The 27,923-nt window shown below is 39.0% G+C and overlaps 1 protein-coding gene across 4 annotated transcripts in view; it reads right to left on the reverse strand.

The window, feature by feature from the left end:
• bcas3 (BCAS3 microtubule associated cell migration factor) overlaps nucleotides 1-27,923 on the reverse strand; it is a 304,415-nt gene that overhangs the window by 174,765 nt on the left and 101,727 nt on the right. For all 4 annotated transcript variants that reach the window (XM_055045602.1, XM_055045603.1, XM_055045601.1 and 1 more), the window contains 3 exons: nucleotides 23,118-23,218; nucleotides 20,004-20,200; nucleotides 19,037-19,134 (listed from right to left, as the gene is read on the reverse strand). In XM_055045602.1, coding sequence (XP_054901577.1) covers nucleotides 19,037-19,134; nucleotides 20,004-20,200; nucleotides 23,118-23,218 — 396 coding nt within the window. The remainder of the gene's footprint in view (nucleotides 1-19,036; nucleotides 19,135-20,003; nucleotides 20,201-23,117; nucleotides 23,219-27,923) is intronic.

Genomic DNA, 27,923 nt, shown 5'->3' on the forward strand with positions numbered 1-27,923 from the left:
ACTACACACAGAAGAAAGAAGAACAAAAGGAGACATACAAGCAGACCAACAAATACACACTTGAGTTCAGCCCACTGGTTGAGGAATTTCTGTGAGCCCCAAGGAGGAGACAAGGACAGACAGAACACAATTAGCAGCAGCTTGTCACAACTTGGGACCTTGAAGTCTGCATCTAGATTAGTGTGTCTGAGAGAGTGTGTGTGTGACTTTGTGTATGAATGCTTAGAGTGTGTGACACTTGCCCTTGCATGCAGCTCATTTATTGGATTAGAACAAAACTGACCAGTGGGGATCTGGCTGGCCGGCGCCAGGGCCTGCTCTGAGGCTCCACAGCCTAGTTAGCTGTGATGCTATGAGCTAACCTCCCACTCCTCATGCCTCAGGGGGCAAGCGCCACAGCCACAGGGGGGAAAGGGTGCTTGTTACTGAAGCCAACATGCTATGTCAATAGGCCTCTCCTTAGGAGGAGGAGGTGGGAGGCAACAACGACTAATTACAAGGGAAAGCCCCAATTAGAAAAGGAGGAAGAAAAGGACTGGGGATGCACTGGAGGGAAAGGATGGAAACTCTGCAGTGGAGCCCAGGCGTGGAAATGCCAAGACTGGCTGCCAGTGACAACATCTCCATCACAGTCACACACACGCAAAACAGACCAGGCGCTTTTTAAATGACCTCCTGTATCCTTTTCTTGTTTCCTCTAAGGAATAATTGCATTAACTGTGTGACACTAGTGTCTGACAGTGTCATAGGACACACAAAGAAACAAATATGCAAGCACAAAGAATCTGAATCTGCAATAAATAAAACGATTACTTAAAAGATACCAAAGTCCCAGTTACAATTTCAGAACTGTTAGTGTCAATAGCTAGTAACAGAATCAAGTAGTTCATTAAAAATAGAGTTGCATCTCAAAACTGGTTGATAATAACTGACTGCAAACACAAAGATACAGTCTCAAAGCTGGCCATTTGAGGATAAATAAGGGATTTCAATGAATGCAGAGAAGAAACAGAAACGTAAAAAGCTTTTCAAGACATTTCAGTAGATGATTTAAGGCGACATACTTCACCCCACAGAGGTCCAATCATACAAGATCGAATGTCTGCTGGAAATATTCATTAGTAATGGTAAATTTCTACGACAGCATACTCTGTGTTGCACAGTAAACAGCTCAGCAGAAAACAGAGTTAACAAAGTGTTTCATATGCAACACCAAACTGAATAATATGCATCAGCCATACCATAATGACAAAATATGTTTTTTATTAGGGCATCCATTGGGTCCTGAGAAGTAACAGGTTTAGGTGACCTCTAGCTCATCAAGCTTGCTAATATCCATTCTGATACTATAAAATGAAGGAATCTTTCACATAATTTCATAATTATGCTCAACTTTGAAATCTCAACTGTCCATGGACAGTGTGTGCAGAGTCTGTACGGCTCACAAAATACACACAGTACACTGGAGAAAAAGATTTTAGACTTCCAGTGATTGGCCTTTAGGCTGCTAACGAGGAAAACCTTCAACAGATAACAGGAAGGCTCAAACACCTACAGTACAATGCAAACTGTGCTAAGCATGCCAATTGCTTAGGATGCGGTAGCCAGTTTAAAATATCAGGTGTGTAATCATTTTGTCCATTTCAAAATAACACAAAGAGCCTGTTGTACATAGTAGCATGAACAACTATGTCTATGGCCACCCATCATTTATTGGTCAAAAGCCAGCTTTAGCAGTAATGGACTTTAAAAAAAAAAGAATAACTATGGTGCATTGTTTTTCATTCATTTGAAGCTGAATGAAAAACATCTTCATTCAACTTCTGTTTGATTTAAGGGCCTGGTTAAGATCTGTCGATTACAACCTGATGCATAGAACATAACAATATGACTCTTAGGATCATAACTTTGCATCGAGTTTCACTGAAGGCCTTAAAGAAAATTTGACTTTTTCTCCTCCTCCCTTATGATAATTCACAAGTTCAGAGGATACAGAGTAAACAGAAATACATCAAGGGGGATTTAAACTCCCAGTGTAAACAGACATGTATACAACCAACCAGATGATATCATTTTGCATGGTTGACCAGCTCACCCATTCATACATTACCACTCATTAGAAACACATGTTAGATATGTCAGTGTGTGTTCGAATGCAGTGAGCGGTCTCGGAAGGTGTCACGCTTCTGAAAACATTTCCGGCTTCATCTAGTTCCGCTTTTGCATTTCAGGTCAATCAGAATCGCTGTGTACGCACACAAACACAAAATCCACAAGACATACACTGGAGTCAAGCTTCAGCAGAACTTCTCATTGTGTTCTATGTAACTCAAACTATTATGTATGTTGTGCTTCTCAGCATCTTGCTCTAGTTACATTAGAGTTTCATTTAGATCATAATACAGAAACTCAAATGTCTATTGGATTGACATCCAGCTAGAACCAAGATTAGTGAGCATTGTTTGCTAAAGTTATTAAAGTTATTTTTTTTTGTAGCAAAAAAGATTTAAGTGACTTTGAGACTGTTCACTTAAATGTCTATAGGAACAATAACCCACTGTGGAAGTACAAGATTCTGTATATCAGTCTATTGTGTAATCCAGTTCTCGAGAGCTACCATCCTGCAACTTTTAGAAGCATCCTTACTCCGACAGACCAGGATCAGCTCTGAACATGCCTGGTAACTAGCCATTCATTTGAGTTAGGCGTGTTGAAGCAAGAAGCATCTCAATGTTGCAGGATGGTAGCTCTCTGGACTGATGTAATACATGAGAAAACATGTGCAATGTTATGGAAATGACAAACACAACAACCCTCTTACAGAAAGCTCAAAGGCTAACTAAGACGTGTGATGCGGACAAAACACTACATTCCTAAAAATGTCCACGCCCCTTCTAAATAATTACACTGAAAAGATCCAATCACTTCCACTGTCCCAGGTGTGTACAACCCAGGTGGAGGGAATGGAGACTACTTCTACAAACATTTGGGAAAGGATAGGCCACTGTAAGTTATTTCACCATGATAGGATCCCATCTGTGCAGTAAATTCAGTCTGGAAATGTCTAAATGATCCACAGCTTTCTGTTGGTGGTATTACAGCAAAGAAAACTGAATTGGAAGAAAAGAAACTCAACCACAAAGCGGTAGGCCACATTGAGATCCCAGAGGGAGGTCAGTGGCTGAGGTGCAAAGTGCAAAGAGGTCACCATCTTCAATAACTAGACACTGCCAGGCCTCATGTGGCCTTCAGATGGGTTCAAAAACAACATGTAGAGGAATTTAAGGAGCAGGTTACTAAGACCCAGCAAATCATTGCACTTGGATATGGCTGTGGTGGAGGATGGATTTTTTGGGGATTTGGGCTACTCAAGTAATGGCATTAATTATTATATTTATATGCTTTTGCATATTTATGTTTATACAAAAAAACTGATAATAATAATAATAACGATAATAATAATAATTATTATTGTATAATAATAATAATAATAATAATAATAATAATAATAATAATAATAATAATAATAATAATAAATTCAGTACAGCTGACAAGAAAAAAAAACAAAACAAAAAAAACAAATAGATCCATAGAGCCTAAGGTCCACACAGTGCAGGATGCAGGAGTTATTTACATGGAGAGATGGAGGCTAACTGTTAGCAATGTTATAGTAACAACAGTTTCCTGTGTTGGCAACAACTGATGGAGTTGGAGATGGAGTGAATTAGGAAAAGAGACTTAAGATGAGTCAAAAAATTCATAAATTACAAAGGAGGAAGAAGATGTGAGAGCATAATGATATCTACAAGAAGAGACTAGCTGGGGATGCTCAGGTCCCCAGCTATTGTAACATTGTCATTCCACAAAGATGCTGCAGATTTTCTATACATTTGTTGTGGAGAGTGCACACAGAACAGGTGAAGCTGGTTCACCTGTTGGAGAAGAACCTTCAAAATCAGAGACTGAGATGAGAAAAGGAAAAGGAGGTGATGGAGAAGGCTGGTTCTGTTCTCACTGCTCTGAAGATTTCTGTACAAACAAGGATTCATCATAAAATGAAAAAAAATACTGACAACCCTCAGCATCCTCTTCATCAAACAGTTATAGAGAGTGTCTTCAGTCAGAGGGTTCTATAGAGTGGCTACAATAAAGACCACTACTGTGGGCAAGAAGTAGCTCCTTCTCCAGCTTTTTCTGTCATATTAATAAAGTATTTATGAATTAAATTAAATTTAAATAGAACTGAATGATATGGCAGTGGGCAAAGAAAAAAAAAGTGGATGATCTCAAATGTACCTGCTTAGTCTAACACATACAACACAATACAATATATTTTTATTTATAAAGCACACACACATGCACCTTTTGTCTGAACACTCTTGACAATTTAGAGCAACAGCAAGAAAAGGACAAAGAAGAGCAGTTTTGTCCAACTGTCACTTCACTTTTTCAATGAGCTTCAGCAAAAGATGCCCAGTTCTGCAAGCACAGCATGGTAATGTGTGCCAGTGCTGCCAGTAAAGCTGCATATCAGCGAGGCTCTGCCAGTCTCTGCACACATGTTTGAGACACATTTTTGTGCTCCCTGTCTGAACCTCTCAGTGTCTTCTTCTTCTCTACTTAATTCCCTGCAGATGATGGTCATTTTGCAAACACATTCACCCATTCTTACAGGGCACCTCAATTTTTCCATTTAATTTTCATCCTCAAAATGACATGCAAAATTACAATATTGTAATATACTAGAATATATGTATAGTTATAGATTATTAGAAAATAAATTTTTAAATATTTATATATTTTTTATAAGTTAGAATATGTTTATATTAACAATATATTTAATAGAAACACTGTGATTCCATAGCAACAATGTAGAGATTACACCTTTTTTTTCTAACCGTATTTGCATGATCTTAAATCAAAGAAGACGAAGAAAAAGGTTGACACACAGTGAATATGCCCTGATCTATCCAGAAACATTTGCAACAACACTTTGACAACACAGACACAAGCACAAGAGGCAGACTGGACGTTTGGGAGGAATTCCCAAGCGGACATTTCTCACGTTCCTGCAGTGATTGGAAACACACTCCAGTAAAATGGCGGCAGAACATAATTTCCAGGTGAGGAGAGAAAGGCTGTAACCTCTTCCCCTCTTCCTCTAACTACTCCTGCCATGGCACAAACAATATCCTCCTTGATATTATCCACCACCACCACCACACACACACACACACACACACACACACACACACACACACACATATAACCAACACCTGTTGTCACCTGCAGGACGTTAGTCTTTTGCTGGGTACCATCAATACACAATGGCTGCCTCTGTGGGCTAGTAGGAGCAGGTGAGTAGATAGTATCAACATATATGCACTGGGCTTTTGCATGCGCACACACACAAGCATGCATACACACACACACCTGCTGAGGAAATGAGACTGCTGCAGTACACCTCCACCTGGTCAGCCTTGAGGTGACACCAAGGAAGGAAAGAGGCAATGAAAGTCTGAGGTCATTTGGAAGCCAGCAGTAGAGCATAGTTTTTTGGCCAAACCATATTTAGTTGGCTGAATGAGCAAAGGAAAAGAAACCTATAGCAAAACTAAAATTTCTTCAGAAGACATTTGATGGAGACAAACATTTAAATCTTATTAATAAAATGAAAGCATTAGATACTTTTATTAACTTAAGGATGATTTGAGAGTTCTAGATCCACTGTGTGTTGCTTGGTAGATAATCTGAGAATTTTTAAATTAGACATAAAATGTAAAAGTAATAAAGATTTCAGAGGATTTTCGAATGTCCCTACATAGAAACCCATTCACTGGGTTCTCCCTCAGAGCCTGATCTGCTGGCTGTTATTTGCTCATTGACAGCTTAAGATGGTAGCTAATGAGTGAAATAGCAGAGAGCAACCACACACAATTTATTACACCGTCTCTCTGCATCAGGACACCTTCAAAGTGTAATGTTTTATTGTTCTTGGAGATGTTCCCACATCAGTGGGGAAAGTTTGTTTTGTTTACACAAAGCTCTTCAGAGACAAGAATTTCAGCAATCTCAGCCAGGAGGTTCGATTCCAGCTTCTTCTTGCCCAAATTGACTACTGATGTAGAAATGTGTGGTTGAATTGGCAAATGTGACTGTACTGTAAAGTGCATTGAGTGGCCAAAATGATTGGAAAAGTGCTGTACAAGTTCATAAAACTATAAAAAAACGTCTGAATGTGGCAGAGAGGAACAAACTGTGACCTGTAGGGGGACGGGGTGTGAAGAGTCTCTGGTGCATTTAAAGAGACCATATCTCTTTAAGACAGGTCATAGTCAGGAATTCAGACCAAAACATTGTAGTTCCACTTTAAACAACCCACAACTTAATTTAAATGGGAAAGGGAAGGAATTAAAAGCTTGATATGTCCACTTTGACCTAACATGGAGGTACTTGGAAAGTAGGTGGAAGGCAAAGTTCCTGCTGAAACCCAGACATAGATGAGGAGGGAGGGATGGAAAGTAAAGATCTGTTAGCAGCTGGTTCTGGCTCCATGATAACTGTGATTCGTGTGGTTTTTCCAGAAAAGGAAATATCATAAATATAACTTCCAAACAGAAAAAAACCATGTTTTTCTTCATCTAACACATCAGGGAACCTTGGAGCTTGGAGCCTGTAAAGAGCAGCATACACTGAGAAACACTGGGCAGGGTGTGTGCGTGTGTGTGAGTGAGTAGAGACTGTCTGAACATCTGTGACATGACTCAGATGCTCAGGGAGCCTTATGCATATGCTGTTGAGTGCATCCTCCTCTTCTGTTCTGCATTCATTTTTTACCACACTTGCCAGCAACGCTCATCCACGCCATAATTATCCCTCAGCATGAAACTGTGCCTGGTTGGAAGAGAGAGCGCCTCACCACATCAGATGTGGTGCGATGCATTAGGCGTTTCTGATGCTTAGGTGTAAAAAATCCCATTAGAGCAAACGGGACGTGAGATCAATACCTTACGGGATCCAGAGTGTCTGCGTGTGTATGTGTGTGTGTGAATGTCTGAGTATGGAAGAGCTTTAACACCTCTCAGAGGTGGATTTGTGCGCGACAGCATGGAGACACTGTCAGGGAAGGTTACTGTCAGAGAGAGAAGGCAAGAGGGACCTAGAGAGAGGGAGAGCTGGAAAGAAGGGAAGAGAAACGGGACCAGATGGAAGGCAGAGAAAATGAAAAAGAAAGATGTACCACTCTTGATGACAATCTATTGTGTTTGTCCCAACTGATTTCAGATAGAGTTCAGAAAATTTGAAAGTTCCAGACATTTAACTTTGCTCTGTAGAAAGGTCCTAATCAACTGTGTAAGAACATATTCTCTGTGGAACAGCTGCCGTCTGCAGCTTCACCTCCAGCCTCTCTTCACTGTGTAGAAATATCTTCACTCATATCTTCATTCTGCACAACGGTCAGAAAGGCAGTTGGTTATTTGGGATGGGCACCGATTTTCAAAGCTTTAAATATTACTTCCAACATACAACATTGGGCTGTTCAAACTGAAATTCTTTTCTGGGTTTGTTTCTGTCAGACTTACTTTTGTCAGTTAAAAATATAAAAGTCTACTGGAACGTATCAGCGTATTAGTCTATTACTCTAGACTGCTGGAGTAGCTCTGTTGTGTTAGCTCTGATTTGTTATTTTTCTGGACATTGTTTATTGGAGGCATTGCTTTTTTGGGGCAATTGTTCTGTCTGATTTTTTTTTCATAAAGTCAAGGTAGAATGATTTTTTTACTTTTATTTTATTTTGAAAAGGTACAAAATAAAATCCCAACTTGTTGCAACAAGGTGGGATTTTTTTTATTTCATTTTTTTAATTTTTGTTGTTGTTTTCTTAGATCAACATCTCAAAAGCTCAGATTATACAGTACTTGAACTATGCCAGGGGAGTAGAGAAGAAGGACATTAAATTAATCTCTTCCACTGATCATAATGAATTGTGTTTTTTTTTTACTTTAATTGTATTTATTTTTTATCAGTATGTACAGCACTTAAGCGTTTTGGCAAATTTTCTTTTTTTAAAATGTGCTTTATCAAAATTTTTATTTGCTTCAGATTTGTAAGGTTGTCTGTCATTAAGGAAAATGTGACAAATGATCACATCTTTGTCATTTTAACAACATACAGCTTGCTGTTGTACTGAAATTGTACAGAATAAAAAAATAAAAGAATAATAGCTAAACCATTTTTTTAATGAGCATTTTAGCTCTCTAATAGTCGTCAGGTCCAACTTTAAAATTCAAAAACAGAAATTCTCTGACCGTAAGAAAACAGGACTTATCTCAGTTACATGTTTTCGTATCATTCTGATGGGAGGAATTGATTTTTTCAGACCTGCATGCTCATGCGAGCCTGAACAGCTCAGCCTTCATATTGCTTGTGCCGATGGGAGTGTGTGTGAGGTCAATGTTCAATGAAAGTCATGGTGGACTCTAACAGATGGACGGATGGGCATCTTGGCAATTTGCCTACCATAAATTGAGGTCACAGTAATGAAAGGGTGGCATTAATGGAGACACCTCCCTCTTTTATTGGGGCAAACTATGGCTCTGTAACAAGTGAGCGCAGAGACCGTCAGTCTATAAGGTGTTTCCTCAATCATCTAAAATGTTCTGTCCAAAAGACAAGCTAAACACACTTAGCTTTATTTTCATGTAAAAGATTCCCTGTAAAAAAGTATGAACCAAATGGCACGATAAGACACACCAACATATCTTCTCTCACTTTCACTGAAATGAACACACACACAACAGTGAGTAGAATGCTGGAGAATGCATGGCAGATGCCTGACACATTGGTGTCCGTACAGTCACTATAAAGAGCAGCTGCTCAGTCTTGACTGCCCTCTGGCTCTGTTAACACACACACACTCATACACACGCCCACACACATGGTCACATGGATGCACAGACACACATGCATTCTCTGTACAGCACTAATGCTGGAGGGCGTTCCATCTCTTGCAGATTAAAAGTGATCCAACACACACACACATGCAAAGAGAGATGAGAGCAACACTAAGACCTGATCAGCATCCCTTCATAACAATCCCTGTCACACCCTGATCAGGCAGGCCTTTCCAGCATCGATGACTACATGAGGCTAAAGCGCTCCAACTCAAATAAAATCTGACAGAGAACATTATGACAAAACGGCTGTCAGTGGCCTTGTTCTTTGAGTGGTACTTTAATGATTTACGTGTGCTCATAAAAGTAGCAAATTCAAAGATAAAATCTTGCTTTGATTAATGTGGGCTAATGCCTATTTTCACTCAGTTCAGTTCAAATCAGTCACATATCACCAAACAGCCTAGTCAATGTCTTGCAGGTACAATAGCTGATGGTTTGACTGGAAGCTGCCCAGGCTGAGCAGCAGGTACTGCAGGCAGCTAGTCAGCGTTTAAACATGCAGCAGGAAAAGACAGCAACAGACTGAGACATTTTGAAAGGATTTCAATCTTCTCAGATCAAATATATGTCAATAACTCATGTCACTCTGTCTCTTTTGATCCCTGATCAGTCCATTTGCTCTCCGAACATAAACAAACTGACTGTGCCAGGATTCTCTTGGAAGTGGACCGAACCTATTTTTTTTCTGCAGGTCATAGACAACAAAGAAGTTGGCTATCCAAGGAAACAAATTACGCACCACGAAGCTTTGACAAGAAAGCAGCTTGAGAAATAAACATTAAGCTAACCAGTTGGATGGCAAATTCCCTTTCACAGCAAAGTTTTTTCTTTAATTGGTCTTTCAAAATACTTCTATCAGATCATTTTTCCCTCCTTTTCCTGATCCTGATAACAGTTCAGCGTCTCCTGTAGCCTAATTGCTGGTGATGACAAAAACAAAAAGGAGCGCAGATGACTGGCTGTTTTGTCCTGTCACCAGCCAGCAGGTCACCAAGCACACCCTGAGGTGATGGACAGGATGGATGGGGGTGGGGGGACTGGGAGCTGGGAGCAGGGTGACAAAGGTGTCTACTGTTGGAGGAGGGGTTCCCAGGAAATGAGGGTATTTGTATTTAAGGAAGAGATCAGATGGCATGGCATCTTTTGGCCTATATGCTCACTGTTGTCAGTGTGACTGGAACAGGACAAAAATACAAGGGCCCTTTATGGGGCTGGAAGGTAATTGTGGGGTATAGGTTACTGGTGTATGTGTGTGTGTTTGTGTGTGTATAAGTAAAAGAAAAAACGAGTTGAATACGTATGCACAGGTGCCTCATCATTTACATGACTGCTCAGGTACGGAGGGAAGGTAAGAAGTAGGATGCAATGATTCCAGGAAAAATGTGCATTATGTGTGTGAGAGTGTGTGTGTGTTGCAAGGCTTAACAACCATCTATTCTAATCTTTTTGTGGGACCACTAACGGTTCTATGGTTCTTTTGGCTGCTCTCTCTCTGAGAACAATAAGAGAGGGGAAAGCCCCTTCTCGCCTCAGGGTGGTGCCGTCAGTGGTAAGGAGGTGGTGGGTCACCAGGACAAGGGGGCACTTTGTTACTGATGCTAACAGGTGCAGGCATGCACACACTGATAGAAAAGAATGGCCATAGGATATGACCACTGGTGCCGACTACTGTTCACTGACTTCTAATTAAGTACAACTTGAAACCCACCGTGCCAGTTCACTGGCAAACCAACGACATGAAAACATTTTAATAACACTTTAATATGTATTTTACTGGAAATACCTTGTGAGTAACTTCACACCATTTCTATTTAATGTAATTTAAAAGGGATAGCAGCAACAGGATGCAGCTAATCAGACATGATCTTTTTCGAGTGTGACAACTTCTTACCAATCTTCACAGGATTGCACAACACAGCTTAGCAATTTCCAAGATCAACAGTGGGATACACACCAAGAGCTTCCATCAGGCTCCACAGACCTCAATATATCAAATGCTAAAGTTCATGACAAGAAGATTAGGAAGATTCTGAACAAATACACCTTGCTTCAAAGGGTTGCAAGAAGCCGATTCTCTCTAAGCAACAGCACTGTTTAGTTTCTATTCCTCAGAACAATGACAGCAAAGTAGAGATGTTCGCAGAAATTAAAGCACAATTTGTCAGGTACAAGCATGGAAATGGAGGGGTGGTGATCTGGGCTTGTTTTTACAGAGGATCTAAACACCTTACAGTGACCTAGTCTGCCATGAACTCCTTGGGAATCCCATCATATTGTTAATGGGAGGCCATCTGGAAAGCCTTTGCTGGGCTGAAATGAAGTCATTACCATGGCAATGATTCCAGACAGTAAGAATAATGACCAGATTTATGTAAAGAGTTGTGCAAAGACAAATATCTGCAAATTTAAGTGAAATAAAAAAGACAAACAAACAAACAAAAAAACCATTGGAAACAGGAAAGTGGATCCCAACCTTCTCGCAATTCAGCATTGGAGGATTTACCTATTTTTCTGTGGAACATAACTCCAAACCCAAATATTCACCAGTTGCTTTGCAGTAAAACTAAATATTGTCTTTCATCATACTCTCAGGATCATAACAATAAGACAGTGCTGAACATGGCATTTTTTCTGTGTAACAATATATCATCACATCTGATCTGTGTGAATGAGAAGCCGATGCCGGTGGCTGACACTGAGGAACTCAAGCACAGTGCTGGGAAGTGAGCAGTGATGTGGGGCGGATGAAGCTAATGGCCGTTAGCTGCTGATCACACACCAATCAGCTGACTGCTTCACAGGATGTTGCTAATGGACTGACACTCACTAGACCTGTTGCTCCAGGGAGAACATACAGCATGAACATACATGTGTCTACATATGCAGAGGACATTCATAACATACGTGCATTAGCTTCTTAAGTGGAGCCATTTTTACTCTATCTATTCAGTTAAAACTGTCAATAAAATTGTTGTGTTTATGTAGAATTTCCAACATTTAGATTAAAAACTAGATCTGTTTTGCTTAGGGAAGAGTATATTTAGAATACGTCAAACCCTAATGAGCAAACACACATAAACAACCCAACCCAGTACTGAGGTCCAGGAGTCCTCTGAAGTGTCCTGAGAGTTGTGAGATAAGCTGGCTTCATCTCGTCCCGCCTGCTCTGCTCTGATGCCAGCTAACACACTATCACTGATTCATCCTCACAGATAACTCACACACACACTCCCATACACTTGCAGATGGAGCCAAACAGCAATGAAGAAACGCAATGACAAAGAAACAACCACGGATTCCGCAAAGCAACAACAATAACAAAATGGCTGATTTCACTTTGTCGTGACTGCGGTGTCTTAGAGTTAAAACACAACAGCAGCAGTGAGAAGGTGGGATTTAAATGTGCGTGCATACACACAAGCAGAGGAATAAGATTAAATACTCTTTCATTCAGCCTTGCTGTGTTATCTCTCTTCGGGTCTGTCTCCTTTTCTTTCCATCCTTGATACGAAGAGCCAGGCCATAGAATGTCCCTGTGTAGTCTAGCTTTGATTGAAGTTGCTTCTAAACACACACAGACACACAATCACACACCCCACAGCAAGACTTAGTGGCTAGAGATGGTGGGCATAGATAGCAGCTTTACACTGATCCGGTTTATTGCGATCAGGGGAAGGTAACACTGTGGCATTGATGATCCTCCTGCACACTACATAAGGAAAGAGATGCTGAGTCAAAAACATCAGGACTGAAAGGTCTGCACAGCTCAGTCTGAGTGAGTGTGTGTGTCCCATGCAGACGGCATCCCATCACCTCGGGGAAGGCAGAGATAAGCGTAGTGTATGGGCTGAGATAAGATGGGAACAGACACTGGGGAGACTGACTGACTGTAAGTGAGTCACTGTGCGGAGGACAGCAGGGTTGTAGCTTCTCACACAAACAAACCAGAGTCTGCCAGAGACTTTGAAATCTCCAGATGTGCTTAACATACATGACAGTATGGACACGCCAGTGTAGTCTGAAGCAGAAATCAAGTTCTTTTTGTAGGGAGTAATATTTTAAACCAAAATAAAAAAAATCTGAATACTACATCATCACTGTGATCCGGACAGATTTGGGTTATATTTAATTGGATCTAAATCTGACTATGAGGCTGGATGGTGAAGTAGTAAACTGGATTGGTATGAATTCAATTTGGGCCAAATTGGATTCAATCTAACTGTATGGTTCCCTGTGTGTGTCTTGAGACGACATGAATTGTCACTAAATGAATAAACAACACACACACTGCTGTTCATAAATCTGCAGAGAAGCTGTGTTGCTGAGAATCATGTAGTAAAGAGGACTAGCTGATTAAAAGTTTAATCCCAGATCTCACTAACTTTAAACATTGGATTTACTTGGGAACAGGAAATATTGATCTCCATCCATTAGATGTTGAGTGTCATTTCTTTCAAATTTCAACTGATGTTTTCACCCATATTTAAGTGTATTTTATTTAGCTTTTGGGTTAAGGAGCAGCACCAGATATATTTTATTGTATCTAGTGCATTTTTAAAATTCTAGGTTAGGTTTGGTATTAAACACATTTTGTAAGGGTAAAAATGGCGCTATTGACAAATAGATTGCTGCTTTTGATCAAAGCAATACTGTCCTGTACTAGAAAATTAAACTTTGATGAGTTGACATGATACTAAAGTTCTAAATAGAATCAAATAGTAATGGAGTTGAACAACATTTCTCCATAGAGGCTCTAACTCTGCAGATAGCATTACCTAAACACACAGTGTGCTAAGGCTAAAGTTTAGCAATGTGCGCAAAGATGTTCTAAAGCTAATACAGAGCTGAATATGAGTGATCCCCTCTTAATGGAATCCAATTAGCCAGTATGTGATTGGAAGAGCTGGAGCTGCTCAAGCATTAGTGCAAACTGCTGCCGGTATGCCACACACAGGCAGCTTCTTCAGGGGTGAGACAAAAGAGATGTGTGATGTGATAAGAGACGGCGCCATGGCAAAGGCAGGACACAACACAGAAGCCTCCCTTCACACAGTCTCACACACATTTACACACACGCGCACAGCGATAAGCATCACCTCCATCCCTCGGCCTGCCTCTGTCACTGACTGGAGACAGAAAAACCACAGATATGATTCTCAGAGGATGAAATGAGGCACATGGAGATGGAAGAACAACAGTAAAGCTGGCTTAGGACCTGGAAGGGCCACAGTGACAGGTGGCTGTGGCAAAAATGTATTCTCCTTCTCAAAAGCTCACATCTAGCATTTAAAAACTGATGTCTGCTGTCATCAGTCTTCTGAGAAGATTCTGATCTCAAATAAATCTGCCACAAACTCTGCCAGCTTTTGAAAGACAGGCAGTGGTGCAGGACAAAAGACACTATCTGACATCCAACTATTTGTGACACAGGCTCTCAGTATTTTTGACACCTGGGGGAAGAAACTAGTAGTTGCTCTGTGTCAGCATGAGGCCAAATCAGATGAGAGAAGCATCTGTGACAAGACAGCAGATAAAAGAACAGACGCCACAGGCACACCTCTGTCGCCCTGACACACCAGACAACAGGTCACAATGTCACGCAATAGGTGATAACTCCTTTGCCTCTAAATAGTGATCATTGTGCATACGCATGAAGCATACACTTTGTCTAGTTAAGCATTATAGTTGATCATCTTCCAATTAGACTGAATTTATTTTTTTCACATTAAAGGTAATGACAGAGTAAGAAAAAAAAACATCTCAATTAAAATACAAAATGAAAATATGAGAAAGTGTGAAACTCAAAAGCTAATTATAAAGTAAACTAAATACAGGAACTAAAACACGGCTGATGTATGTCTGGTACCTGCACTGTCTTCTGGCAGATTATGGCCTTCAAGTAAATTTCCTTCATAACTCTGGTATGACAGGACATTGGTAGAAAAATATTAGCTTGAATTCCTCACTGTGGGTGATACAATCTCAAAAAAAGGTTTTGGTGTTCACAAAACAAGAGTTGGTTCAATTCCAGTAGCATGCAGAGGAATCGTCTGGTTCTTCGAAAGGAAGAAGACCTTCAGAGTCAGAGAGGCATTTAAACATGAAGTCAGAGGAAATACAAACGCTTTAAGATGGCACTGTACTTTCTATGAAGGCATGTTGGCTTTCATTCTGCTGCCACAGCCGGCAGATATTTGGTCATTTTGTTTCTTCCACAATTCACAGAAGCTATGCTCGTCTTAGACTTGACTGTTTCTGGTCAAAGACGGGTTGTTTGAGAGCTCGCCTTGGATTTGACTTGTCCAACTGATGAAGGGAGGAACTGATCAGGAGGAGACTTCAGTAGATACCATGGAGGCTGTGCAAACTACAACAAAGTTGTTCTGCTTTGTTGCTTTCACCTTCTACCTGTCATCAGCCATGTTAAACAATTGTGAGATAAGAGATAAGAGTCTGCAGTCTATAGAGACTTGTGTTTGCAGTTAGTAATGCTAAGTGAACTAATCACTAATTCAAGAGGTTAACATTAACCCTTATAATTTTGCTATTGCTTTAAATGATTGAAAAATCCTGTTTTTCAGTAAACTGTACCGATGCATGGTGTGATATCATGTCTGATTTTAATATACATAATTATTGAATAAACATATATAATCGGGGCTGAACAAATGATTCAGCCCTGAGCAGTTCTTAAAGAGAAACAAGATATACATCAATCTGAATTGTATGATATAAGAATAGCCATTTTTCCATAAGAGCGGTCATTTTCTATCGAGTGTTGCATAATAGTATGACTACAATGTCTTTTTAGCTTTCCATATAGACCCGTTGCACGTTGTTTACATCTGTATTTTTCTGCATGCGCACAACGGTGGAGATCAAGAAAACTATTCTTTTACATGGCATCCACAGCTGCACTGTGCTGAAATGAAATCTGGAGATGTGAGTATTATCAACTTGGTACAGTGTCCCACACCAAAGGAGAAAATAATGCAGAAAAAATGTTGAACTCAAAATCAATAGTATTCTTCTGATGACATATCAGAGAGTTGGTGTAGGTCACCCTTTTCATCAACTGCAGGAAACACTTTGAATTCAACATCACAGCTACAAGTTAAGGTTGTCAAAGTCAGGCTAAAATAACTGACCTACAGCCTGTCCGGCTACTTTTTAAAAAATTTAAACATTTTCCTGGTTTTGTTATGTAATAATCATAGTATTGATAAGTAATAGCAAAGCACAGCCTCTGTTTTACTTTTGTATATACAATTATATATATACAGTTAGGGCCAGAAATATTTGGACAGTGACACAGGTTTTGTTATTTTAGCTGTTGACAAAAATATGTTCAGAAATACAATTTATATATAATATGGGCTGAAAGTGCACACTCCCAGCTGCAATATGAGAGTTTCCACATCCAAATCGGAGAAAGGGTTTAGGAATCATAGCTCTGTAATGCAGAGCCTCCTCTTTTTCAAGGGACCAAAAGTAATTGGACAATGGACTGTAAAGGCTGCAAGTAACTCAAAAGGCCTTTCCCTCGTTAACCTGTAATCAAGTAAGTAGTTAAAAGGTCTGGGGTTGTTTCTAGGTGTGTGGTTTTGCATTTGGAAGCTGTTGCTGTGACCAGACAACACGCGGTCAAAGGAGCTCTCAATTGAGGTGAAGCAGAACATCCTGAGGCTGAAAAAAAGGAAAAAATCCATCAGAGAGATAGCAGACATTCTTGGAGTAGCAAAATCAACAGTCTGGTACATTCTGAGGAAAAAGGAATTGACTGGTGAGCTTGGAAACTCAAAAAGGCCTGGGCGTCCACGGAAGACAACGGTGGTGGATGATCGCCGCATACTTTCTTTGGTGAAGAACCCGTTCACAACATCAACTGAGGTCCAGAACACTCTCAGAGAAGTAGGTGTATCTGTCTCTAAGTCAACAGTAAAGAGAAGACTCCATGAAAGCAAATACAAAGGGTTCACATGTAGATGCAAACCATTCATCAATTCCAAAAATAGACAGGCCAGAGTTAAATTTGCCCAAAAACACCTCAAGAAGCCAGCCCAGTTCTGGAAAAGTATTCTATGGACAGATGAGACAAAGATCAACCTGTACCAGAATGATGGGAAGAAAAAAGTTTGGAGAAGAAAGGGAACGGCACATGATCCAAGGCACACCACATCCTCTGTAAAACATGGTGGAGGCAACGTGATGGCATGGGCATGCATGGCTTTCAATGGCACTGGGTCACTTGTGTTTATTGATGACATAACCGCAGACAAGAGTAGCCGGATGAATTCTGAAGTGTACCGGGATATACTGTCAGCCCAGATTCAGCCAAATGCTGCAAAGTTGATCGGACGGCGCTTCACAGTACAGATGGATAATGACCCCAAGCATACAGCCAAAGCTACCCAGGAGTTCATGAGAGCAAAAAGGTGGAATATTCTGCAATGGCCAAGTCAATCACCAGATCTTAACCCAATTGAGCATGCATTTCACTTGCTCAAATCCAGACTTCAGACGGAAAGACCCACTAACAAGCAAGACCTGAAGGCTGCGGCTGTAAAGGCCTGGGAAAGCATTAAGAAGGAGGAAACCCAGCGTTTGGTGATGTCCATGGGTTCCAGACTTAAGGCAGTGATTGCCTCCAAAGGATTCGCAACAAAATATTGAGAACAAACTTTTTTGTTTGGTTTATGTTTATATGTCCAATTACCTTTGAGCTCCTAAAATGTGGAGTGTTTGTAAACAAATGTGTACAATTCCTACATTTTCTATCAGATATTTTTGTTCAACCCTTTAAATTAAACGTTACAATCTGCACTTGAATTCTGTTGTAGATGTTTCATTTCAAATCCAATGCGGTGGCATGCAGAGCCCAACTCACAAATATTGTGTTACTGTCCAAATATTTCTGGCCCTAACTGTATAATAATTTCCTTGAGTTTCTATCTATCTGTCTGTCCGTCCGTCCGTCCGTCCGTCTGTCTAATGCATACATACATTTAAGATTTATTGCGTTAACAATTTCACAACTAAATCTAACGGGAGTCATCGTCACCAGCAGTCTTTTGCCCTCCAGCAGGAAGCTGGGGGCGGGATCTTGTGTGTGTGACGTCACGCAGCAACAGGTCTATAGAGCTATAATGACATTTGCTGTGTAGTTCATTGACATATATAGAACCTTTGCATGTTGTCCAAATGTCGCCTTTTATCAATTTAATCAATTTCCTGTGCACACAAATATGTAAAGTGAGAAAGGAATTATGTTATGAGATTTCAGTTATTTATTAAATCTAAAGATTTCTAAGTCACGTTTTGTTCCAGTTAGAAATTGGCCATCTAAAAGGTTTTATGATCAGCTTAGGTAAATAGCAAGCAGTATGATCACTATGACAAAATGCATCTTTGGAGGAGTCACAGAGGTTGTCCTGTACTAGTGCAGTGGAGCTTATTGTATGGAAGTGATACAAAAGGAGGAAAGATTTTCACCTACAATCAGTGGCAAAGATGATTGTACTGGTGAATCAGATAGCTTTTACTTTCTGATTTATGTTCTGCTTTATGTTAAGGACATAATACCTAAACAGGTTAACATTAGGCTTATGGAAAACTAAGACCACATAAAGACAATCAGTGCATTCTTCCAAGCAGAAGATTTACACCAACTCTTTCATGTATGGTAACATTAGAACAAGTCAGAAACATGCCAGAAACTTGTTGATGACTACAAATTGATAAGAAACTTTACATTTGCTTGTACATATTTATGTTTGTATATACAATGTTCCCTCTTTACAGATTCCAAAAAATTATGTAGCATAATCAATTATTATGTTGATTAAAATGTTTTCATTTTCACCAGACAAAGTCTGCACTCTCTCAATCTTTCATCACAAACAACTCTGACAGCAGCTACAGTCTGACGTGAGCGACGGAATAAACAGGTGTGAAACAAAATGAAGGTGATACAGAAAGTGAGACTAGATGGAACCAACCACAGTAAACCAGGAAGGAGTGGGACCAAACTGAAAAACAAACGATGAACCCCGGACCAGAAAAGACAGGAAGCTTCCTACCTGAGCCGGCATCCATGATGTTGGTTTGACCTCTGCGGTCGGTCAGCACCCGAGATGAACCGGGCATGCTGACTGGCTCAGAGCGTACAGGCTGGATTCTGAACAAAGACATTCATAGCATTACATATACAACATGTCTGGCATTCAGCTGCTCAACAGATGTGTATAAAACATGATTCTTTAGTTTGAGATGACCGTTTCTTCTTCAAGCTCAGGTGCCATGATGTGAAATTAAAGTGCTTCTCCTGAATTATCTTTTTTTAAAATCTTTTTTAATATTATTGGTGTAGCTCTTTGGTGTAGAACTTTGATTTTTGTGTTTTTATGAGGTCAAGCACTTCAAACTTTGGACACTGTTGTTGAAATGAAATAAACTTGATTGTTTGCTTGATTAAACAACACATTTAATTGACTAATTTAACATATGTTAATTGATTAATCACTCACAACAAATGGGCATCCGATAAAAGAGAAATCTTGACAAAGTGATTAACAAGTTGTGAATGATTTTAAGCAGTGGCATATCAACAGTTTCCCTTCAGCTCCACAGTAAAGGATTTTTCACTAATAGAAACTGTTTTTAATCATCTGCAGTTCAAGCTGAAGTGGAATTGTCCAACTTGCACTGATTAATTTCACATTAAAAAAAGATTATTTATAACCCACTTAGAGATTTAAGAAACATTTAAACTAGATGCAAAGATGTAAAAGAAAATGCATTTTAATCCTGTTTTACCATTAGAACTGTGTTCGATCAGGACAAGCTTGAGAACTGGTCCTATCTGGACTAAGAGCCCTTTTGAAACCTTCAATCCATTTTGAAAACCAAAAGAAATAAGACATTTTTATCTTCTGCTAAAATACTGTTAAAATGAAATTGCACCCCATTGTGTTAGAAACAATATTGTGTTGTGAGCAATTTCTACCATTACACCATTACAAAACATGCTCAGTGGTTTTAATATACCGAAGGCTGCGTAGATCCAGGTCATCTGTGTCAAAGTCCAAAAGGGGCTGCTGTACATCGGAGGGGCCGTGGGACTGGAGCACTGAGGATGATGAGGAGATGACTGTGGTCTGACCTGAAGGGTGAATCGTCTTGAACTGGAACTGGGGGCCCATCCACAGGCGACGGTGGGGGCCAGTATGGGTCACTATCTCCACCTATGAATATCAGAGAAGTTGCATCATAAATATTACAGCACATCAGACCCTTCGCTGCACAGCACATTGGCCAGAACTGCTGAGAAACTGTGGATTATTCTTTATAAAACCTCAGTGCAACTAAAAGCAAACTCTATTACGGCTGAAATAATGAATCAGATTTATTGTGACATATTGATTGCTTAAATAATTGCTAACTAATTTAGTAATTGAATAATCATTAATTGGAATAAAAATACAATGTGATGAAGAATAACACACTCAGAGCATTATTTCAGTCAAAAGGTAGATGCATCATTTGAGAGCAAAATAAAACCTATGTCTGTAAATATGTTCAACCCAGAAAAATCAATCAATCAATCAATCAATCAATCAATCAATCAATCAATCTTAAGTCAAGAAGATTATTTGATCTTAGAAGAATTATTTGCAGCTGCAGGTGGATCCTTTGATAAACAGTGCAGTAAAGGAAGGCAGTTATTATAGACAATAATGTCTATTTATTTACTTTTTTTAAAAGAATGTAGTTGTTTATTTGCATCTTTTAGTGACTTTCTAATATCATGTACCAGTAAATAAAATATATAAAAGAAATTGGTAGATAAAGTGGTTCAATAAAAAATCTGCAAAATATGCCAATTTTCTTCTGTTTTTTCCAACTGTCAAAATAATAAGAGTAACTGGTTACTGGTAGTTGCAGCCCTAAACTCTATCTTTAATAAAACTAGAATCTACCCAACCCTAGCACACTATCCTCTGTTCCATTTGTCATGCTTTAAAATGCTTTGTTCTAAGTATTAATATTTAAAACTTTAAAATTACGATCAAATCCTATAAAACGAAGCAGCCAACAGAAGCTTCCAGAACCGATCGTCTTCTTGGGGTTTAGACTATTTGGGCAGTCTAATTTTTATAAAGAGAATCAAATGCTTAAGTCATTCAAAGCATACATAAACCACAGCATTATGATGATTTGCCTAGTGATCTGACCAAGCCTAAACATGAAAACATCTTGAAGGAGAGCTGTAGGATCTGCCAACAAGCCAATAGTTCTAACAGAACAAACATCTGCAGTAATTTAAGCTACAATTGGATTTATTCCCCTTTCAGCACATATTGTTTGTTATTTCAATGACTTAGACCACTTGGGACTTGGGACTTGCCACTGATTCACGACTGTTCTTTTCTTGATACATCCAACAAGTACTGCAGTTTTAGAGATGATCTTGCCCCTTTGTCTTCCCAATGCTGTCCATCTCATGTCTAAACTCTCATTCCTGGTTCTGGTTATGATCAGAACAATGTTCACTTTCTGCCTAATTTATTTCACCCACTAACAGGTTGCCATGCTGTTAGATAATCAGTATTGAGTTAGTCATAATGTTTTGCTTAATGCAGGCTCTAGAGGACATTACAAGAAAGTAAAATGATACTTTACACATTTAGACATTGTTTGGCACTCAAATCCAATGCTGAAGCAATTTGGATCCACAAAATTCTTGTGTTTATACTTTCCCAGGACAAAATTATTTTTCTTTAAGTGGATATTATGAATTATGAGTAACTTTATCTGTCAATTTCCACAATGTTGTGGCTTAATAGTATGTATTCAATATGCTGTTCATGGAAAGGTGTCAATGACTTCAAACGGTGTTTTGTTAAACAGAACATATTCAAACTTCAGCCGTTGTAATGTGCCGTATGTCTACCCCTCCCCACTGCATTAGAACTGACAGATAATAAATAAAGATCCCTGATGGACTCTGTCAGGACAGAAGGTTTTGTTGTCCATTGACAGCCAACCTAAGAGCAACTGACAATGATGGGCAGAAAAAGGCTCCACACAGCAGCCTGCTGAGGCACTCACACTGAGAGTCACAAACCTCACATTCCATTAGGGGACGGCTGATCAATCCTAAATCCCTACCAAATGCGGAAATGCCCACTGATAATCTAATGAAGACCACTGATATGATGTAATAAAATGAAGCAGTACTTAGCCTCTAATCCAATACATTGTACATGTATTTAGTATTTCTCAATCCACAAAGCCATTGTGTCCACTAACTTCAAGTCTGTCCAGATATTCTTGAGGGACAGGAGCACAGCTAGTTTACTCTGTTTATCCTTAATTCACCGACAATCTCAAAGCATACACAAAAGGTTTTAACAAGTAAACAAGCAAGGGTAAAAAGACTTGTGCTATGATATCTTCCACAACTGATGCATGCAGGCCTACAGCTACTGAGGCTGAATACAGGAAGTTGCTCAAATACAGGCTAGTGCAATGGATAGTTCTGCTTCTGGCAAACTATCATAGCAGATATAAACCAGAGTCTCCGCAAGCTAAGTGGGTTGCATTTTAGCCAATCAATTATGCATGCATTGGAATTATTGATGGTGAAAATGTAGTGGGTTACCTGCCGACATGAGCGACAAGGCCTGTGAGAGTTAACCAAGCTGAAAAGAACAGGGTGAATGTGCCAGATTTCTCAGGCCTTTGGGAAAAATTGGGAACTGGTTGATGTATTCTTTAGGATGTTTGGAACGACTCTGAATACAATATTAGGAAGAACATTGAAACATTTAATTAAAACATATTAAGGTAAAAATAGATGAGGCTGAATACCTGCAGGGTCCTACAAGATTTTCACTGAAATAGCTTTAAAGTAAAGCATGTTCTTTTACATGCAGTATAAAGTTCTTCCTGTAAAATCTAAGGAAAGATTAAACTCCATATTGCTTGAATTCTTCAAGTTCCTTAACCTCAGTGGGAGAAGGATCAGATACTGAATGTCCCTGAGAGCTAAATACAGGACAACCATGTTGTACCTGACATGTTACTGTGTGGTACGTGATGGAACTGTCTGCTTGTTCAATCCTTACAGGGCATTGCTGGGTGAGGCAAAATCCTTACCTGAGAGAGCCATTCTTCATCGTCTTGGCCACTGTGGTCTGATGCCAAGCTGTCGGATGACTCATGACGTGTGATTGGACCCGGGCTGCTGGGAGGAATCCCTGATGGAGAACAAGAGAAAATAAAACATTCATAAACAGATGAAAAAAAAATATTTCTTTGTAGCGATACTTTTTAGCCATGAGTTGCTGGGGCTTAGGGGTTAGTACAGATAAATTATGAAATATTATTATATTCACAATAGTATTGCAATTCAATCTGGGGAGAAGTATTGGGGAGCGGTGTGAAAAAAATTATCATCCAACTGGGAGCATGATAGAAAATTACTGAGAAACACTGCCTCATAGTCATATTAACATTCAGAAAAACAAAATATTTCGACTGATTTCTGGCATCCGAATGAGCCAAAGCACAATCAGTCATTGCAAATGCTTTGGAGAGGCAAAACTGTGAGCGGCACACTATGCAACTTCAGGTTTTGTAGGACAGTTCAGGTTGTTTGTAGGTTATTGTTTAGTGGTTAAGTGCAATACAATTCACTTCGAACACTTCTTATTTACTCAGAAATTGTAGTTTGTACAAATGCAAAGTGAACATTTAACTCCATCACTTATTATCAGCTCAGGCAAGGCTGTAGGAGTTCACTTGAAGTTACTATATCAGTCTTATTAACAGGCTGAATGCTAAAAGAACAGCCACATTGGGCTTGGAGTCATTCCCTATGTTTCCATTCAATCACCAGGCAAATTTGGACCAAAAGCATGACTGTTGTGCTAACTGCTCTGTAGTAGTTTGTGCTATGAAGGACTGGAGGCCTGTCCAGGTTGTGTCCTGCCTCTCAATAACCCCTGGAGACAGACACCAACCTTAACATAGTGGTGGATTCAGCTGATGCATGGATGCACTATATGTATCAAAAGTAAGAAGTTTCAATGTTTTTTAATAAATAGACCCATAAACCACCATATTGTGTGGGATGCATTTTTTGTTGTCAATGAGACTTGGGCATAATATCATTATTACGTAATTTTCAGTTGGATTAAAAACTATTTCCTCCATCAGTGAGCTGCAGCACATTCGGTCCAAATCAAAATCAGCAGGTCAGCACAAATAAAAGAAACAGAGATCAGATTTGGCTTCCAAGATGCCAGATTGCTGAAGCTTTACATCCGATATAATCTATGAATTACGCTGCTTCTCCATCTCAATTTAAATTATTAGCAAACAAAAGCCTTTGAAATGTGAAATGATTTAATAATATTTCAGTTTGCATGAGAAACATTTTAATGCATGTAATAAAAGTCACATTTCTCTGGACTCATTTATAGATTTATTTATAGAATGACATATTTCCATATGGATGGTTGTTATTTTATTGACTTTAATTAATTAATTTACATTTCAATTAGAACATCAGATTTATATATGTCTGTATTTTTTATACATTTTATTGTTTGTATTACATAAACAATGAGTATGTCATTCCAGATGTCTTTGTTCATCACCTTATTTGCCTCTATGAAAGTTTATTCTGTTGGGCTTACTGTATACTGCTTAATATGTAAATTATGTAATCTGAACTTTTTTTTAACAAAGCTACTCCTTTATTTAACACCTTAAAGGAACAACTTGTCACATAATAAAGTATATTATATTCAAAACAAGATAACACTCCAAAAACAGTTATACTTTAAATTCAACATAATCAATGAAATTAATAAAAAAAGACGAAGTAGATTTTAGATTAAAAAAAGAAATGTATAACAAACCATTTTATTTACTGTACACCTATCAGGTTTAGAAAGAAAAGGCTGTCAAGCAAGTTATAAGCTTACAGTGTTATTAGAGCTTGATATATAGAGCCAGTACATACACCTAAGACTGATGAGTTTCTTAGATAAACTACCATTGAAATCACATGGCTGACTGCATGAGCGCTAATGTTTGGACTGTGAGTCAAAGGAAAGGAAAAAGTACAATTCTTTGTTTGTTTTCATCTCCAACAGGCATATGAGTGTGTGTGTAAAAAGGCAAATGTACAGTAAAGTGTGAAAAGGCGAAGCCGAGAGAGTGACAGAGTGAGCCAGAGACAGATGGGGCTCCTGCAGGCTTGAATAAGCAGGCGTGGAGAATGAGCTCTAATGTGTGGAGTCAGTCGTCTCTCCATCTCCCACCACAGGGATGGGGTTTGTTTAACACAAGAATGGCTAATAAACTTGTCAAGTCCACATCTGGAGCACAGGAAGCACCCCTGTCTTTCCCCTCACACATGTGCCAGGTGGTCACACACACCCTTAATGGAGGCAGTACGGTGTTTGACACCTCTGCAGTGAATGTCACATCGTCGCTGATTCACACATCACCCCAACATACTCACACATGTCCCGATGGAATTAGAAGGTCTGGCCTCATTCACTGTGTGAATAATTGAAAAAAGAACTGTGTAGCTACTCAACAGTGAAAGTGGTGCTGCTTGATCCTTTTACAGACAAAGAAAGAGATAAGAGACTCGTCTAACGTGATGGCAAGAACAAATCCAGAAATACTACTCTGGGAAATGAAATGGGTTGACTGAAGACCTGAAAGGGGAAGTACAATGTGAATTTCAGTCATATAACGCTATTTTACAGCACAATCAAGTAACTATCTTCAGTTGTTATAAAAATGCTGGATAAGTCACACATGAATTAAAAGAAATGTAACTTTGCAATTAAACTCTTTGCAAATGGACCTACATCTCTATAAGAAGCTCCTGATCTTTCTGACACTCCGCCTTCAGCATGTCATCATAACAATGATCCTCCATTAAGCCTTTGACAACATTTTTTACCAGACGTAGCTCCTATAATAAACGCAGGACACTCGCAGTTCCACCACAAGTCTGCTAATTGCTGCTGCAGCTAGTCTGGAGGAGCTGATTGGGGAAGTCACAGGGGATGGGTGCTCTGTATGGTGGAAGCTTGAATGGAGACTGTAGCTCTGAGGAGGAGCTTTGAGGAAGAGTCAGAGCCTGGTGAGACCAAGCATATCTGCCATCAGAGGAGAATGGCTCTCTCCTCGTACAATGGAGAATGGCTCCATTCTGTTTTTTTATGATGCATAAAAAACATCAAAGCGACACTCCGAGTATGTTTTTGATGAGAGACTGATACTGTAACATGATGATATTTTCAAGTGGCAGTATTATGTAACATCTATAAAATGTAAAAAGTGTCCATGGATAGAAAAGACAATCAAAACAAGAAGAAAAGTTACACAGACAAAGTTGATCCATATATGTCCCAGAGCTGTTATAAAACATGGGGTAATGACTAGCTGTGGAGGTTCCTCCATCTTTTCCCCGGTGTTAGTATTTTAAATGTTTTCACATAATATATCTGGAAATTTTCACACAATATGTTTATAACTTCACTCTTTTCGTGGTAGTTATTGCATTAGGTTGTTTTACTATTATGGGTGCACACATTTAGTAAACACATTTAGTTTATTTGGATTGGTAACTATTTTGTTTTGCTGAGTTTGAAGGACTTCTGGGGGAGACGACTGGTTGAAAGGGAAACCAGGAAGTGGAACAATCCATCATGCTGCTGGAAGGAGGGGACTTGATGTGGAAGAATCTGCCTCCCTGTACAAATAGCATAATTGCTAACACATTTTTGAAGTTACTGTGTTTTGTTTTAACACTTGTGTTGTAGTCAAAATGTTTTGTTTTGAATTAGTTATTTATGTTTATGCATTGTTTGCCTTTGTCTTCTCTCCCCAGCCCTCCTCATTTGTGTAGGCTAGCCTTTGTGTATAAATTCCCCTGTGTGTTCATTATGTGAGGTCAGTTTTGGCTTGTTATTCCGAGTTAGGTATGCCTTAGTTGATTATTTATTTTGGGTCCATTTTGCTATATTTTGTAGATTTGTTTTTCTTAAGATTTTTTTGAAAAAGGAATAGAAAATAATTTTTTATATATCCCTTTGTCCTTGTGCCTTACTGGTCAGACTGTAACACTAGTATACTTATTATTTACTTTCTATTGGTTGAATATGTTGAATAGTGAAAATATTTTTACACTTGTTTATAGACCATAGTTCCCATTAAATATGTTTTATATAGCTACAGCAAGAGCAGACAGAAAAAATGTCAAGGGCAAAGAGACTGAAAATCCTCAGCAATTAAAACCAGAATGATTGTAATGGAAAGTTTAATTCAATTAAATTTATTTTTATATTGATTTGAATGGAAAATCTTAAAAATGCACTTATATATTGAGATCCTATATATATATTGCTCATCCTCTCATTCAGTCCATGAGAGGATGAACAAGCATCCTCTCATGTGGAGTGGAAAGTGGCAGAGAAGGCTAGCTGATTAAAAAAAAAAAAAAAAAAAAAAAAAAAACGAGAAAGAAGAACTAAGCTTTCATGTTGTTACTTATTAAACAAAATCAGCATTCCCTGATAACCTCCATCCTCATAATTAGGCTCTCCGACTTTCTCCATCCCTATCTTTCCCTTTGCTCTGTGACCCCTGAGGCCAATAGCTGTTCCCAAATTAATTATTGATGCTCTGAAGCATTTGGTGGACTGGCTGTATCGGGTTTCAAGTAGGTGGGTTGGTACGGTTTGTCAACAGTGAAGTGTATCTCAGCATGCAGCAACTCTCTGTCTTCAGTTGTTTACAACACATGCTAAAAATGTTTATATATATATCTATATAGATATATATATATCTATATATATCTCTCTCTCTCTATATATATATATATAGATATATATATATATATAGATAGATATATAGATATATATATATATAGAT

This window comes from Poeciliopsis prolifica, unplaced genomic scaffold (assembly GCF_027474105.1).
Source record: "Poeciliopsis prolifica strain line A6 unplaced genomic scaffold, Auburn_PproV2 SCAFFOLD022, whole genome shotgun sequence".
Classification (NCBI taxonomy): Eukaryota; Metazoa; Chordata; class Actinopteri; order Cyprinodontiformes; family Poeciliidae; genus Poeciliopsis; species Poeciliopsis prolifica.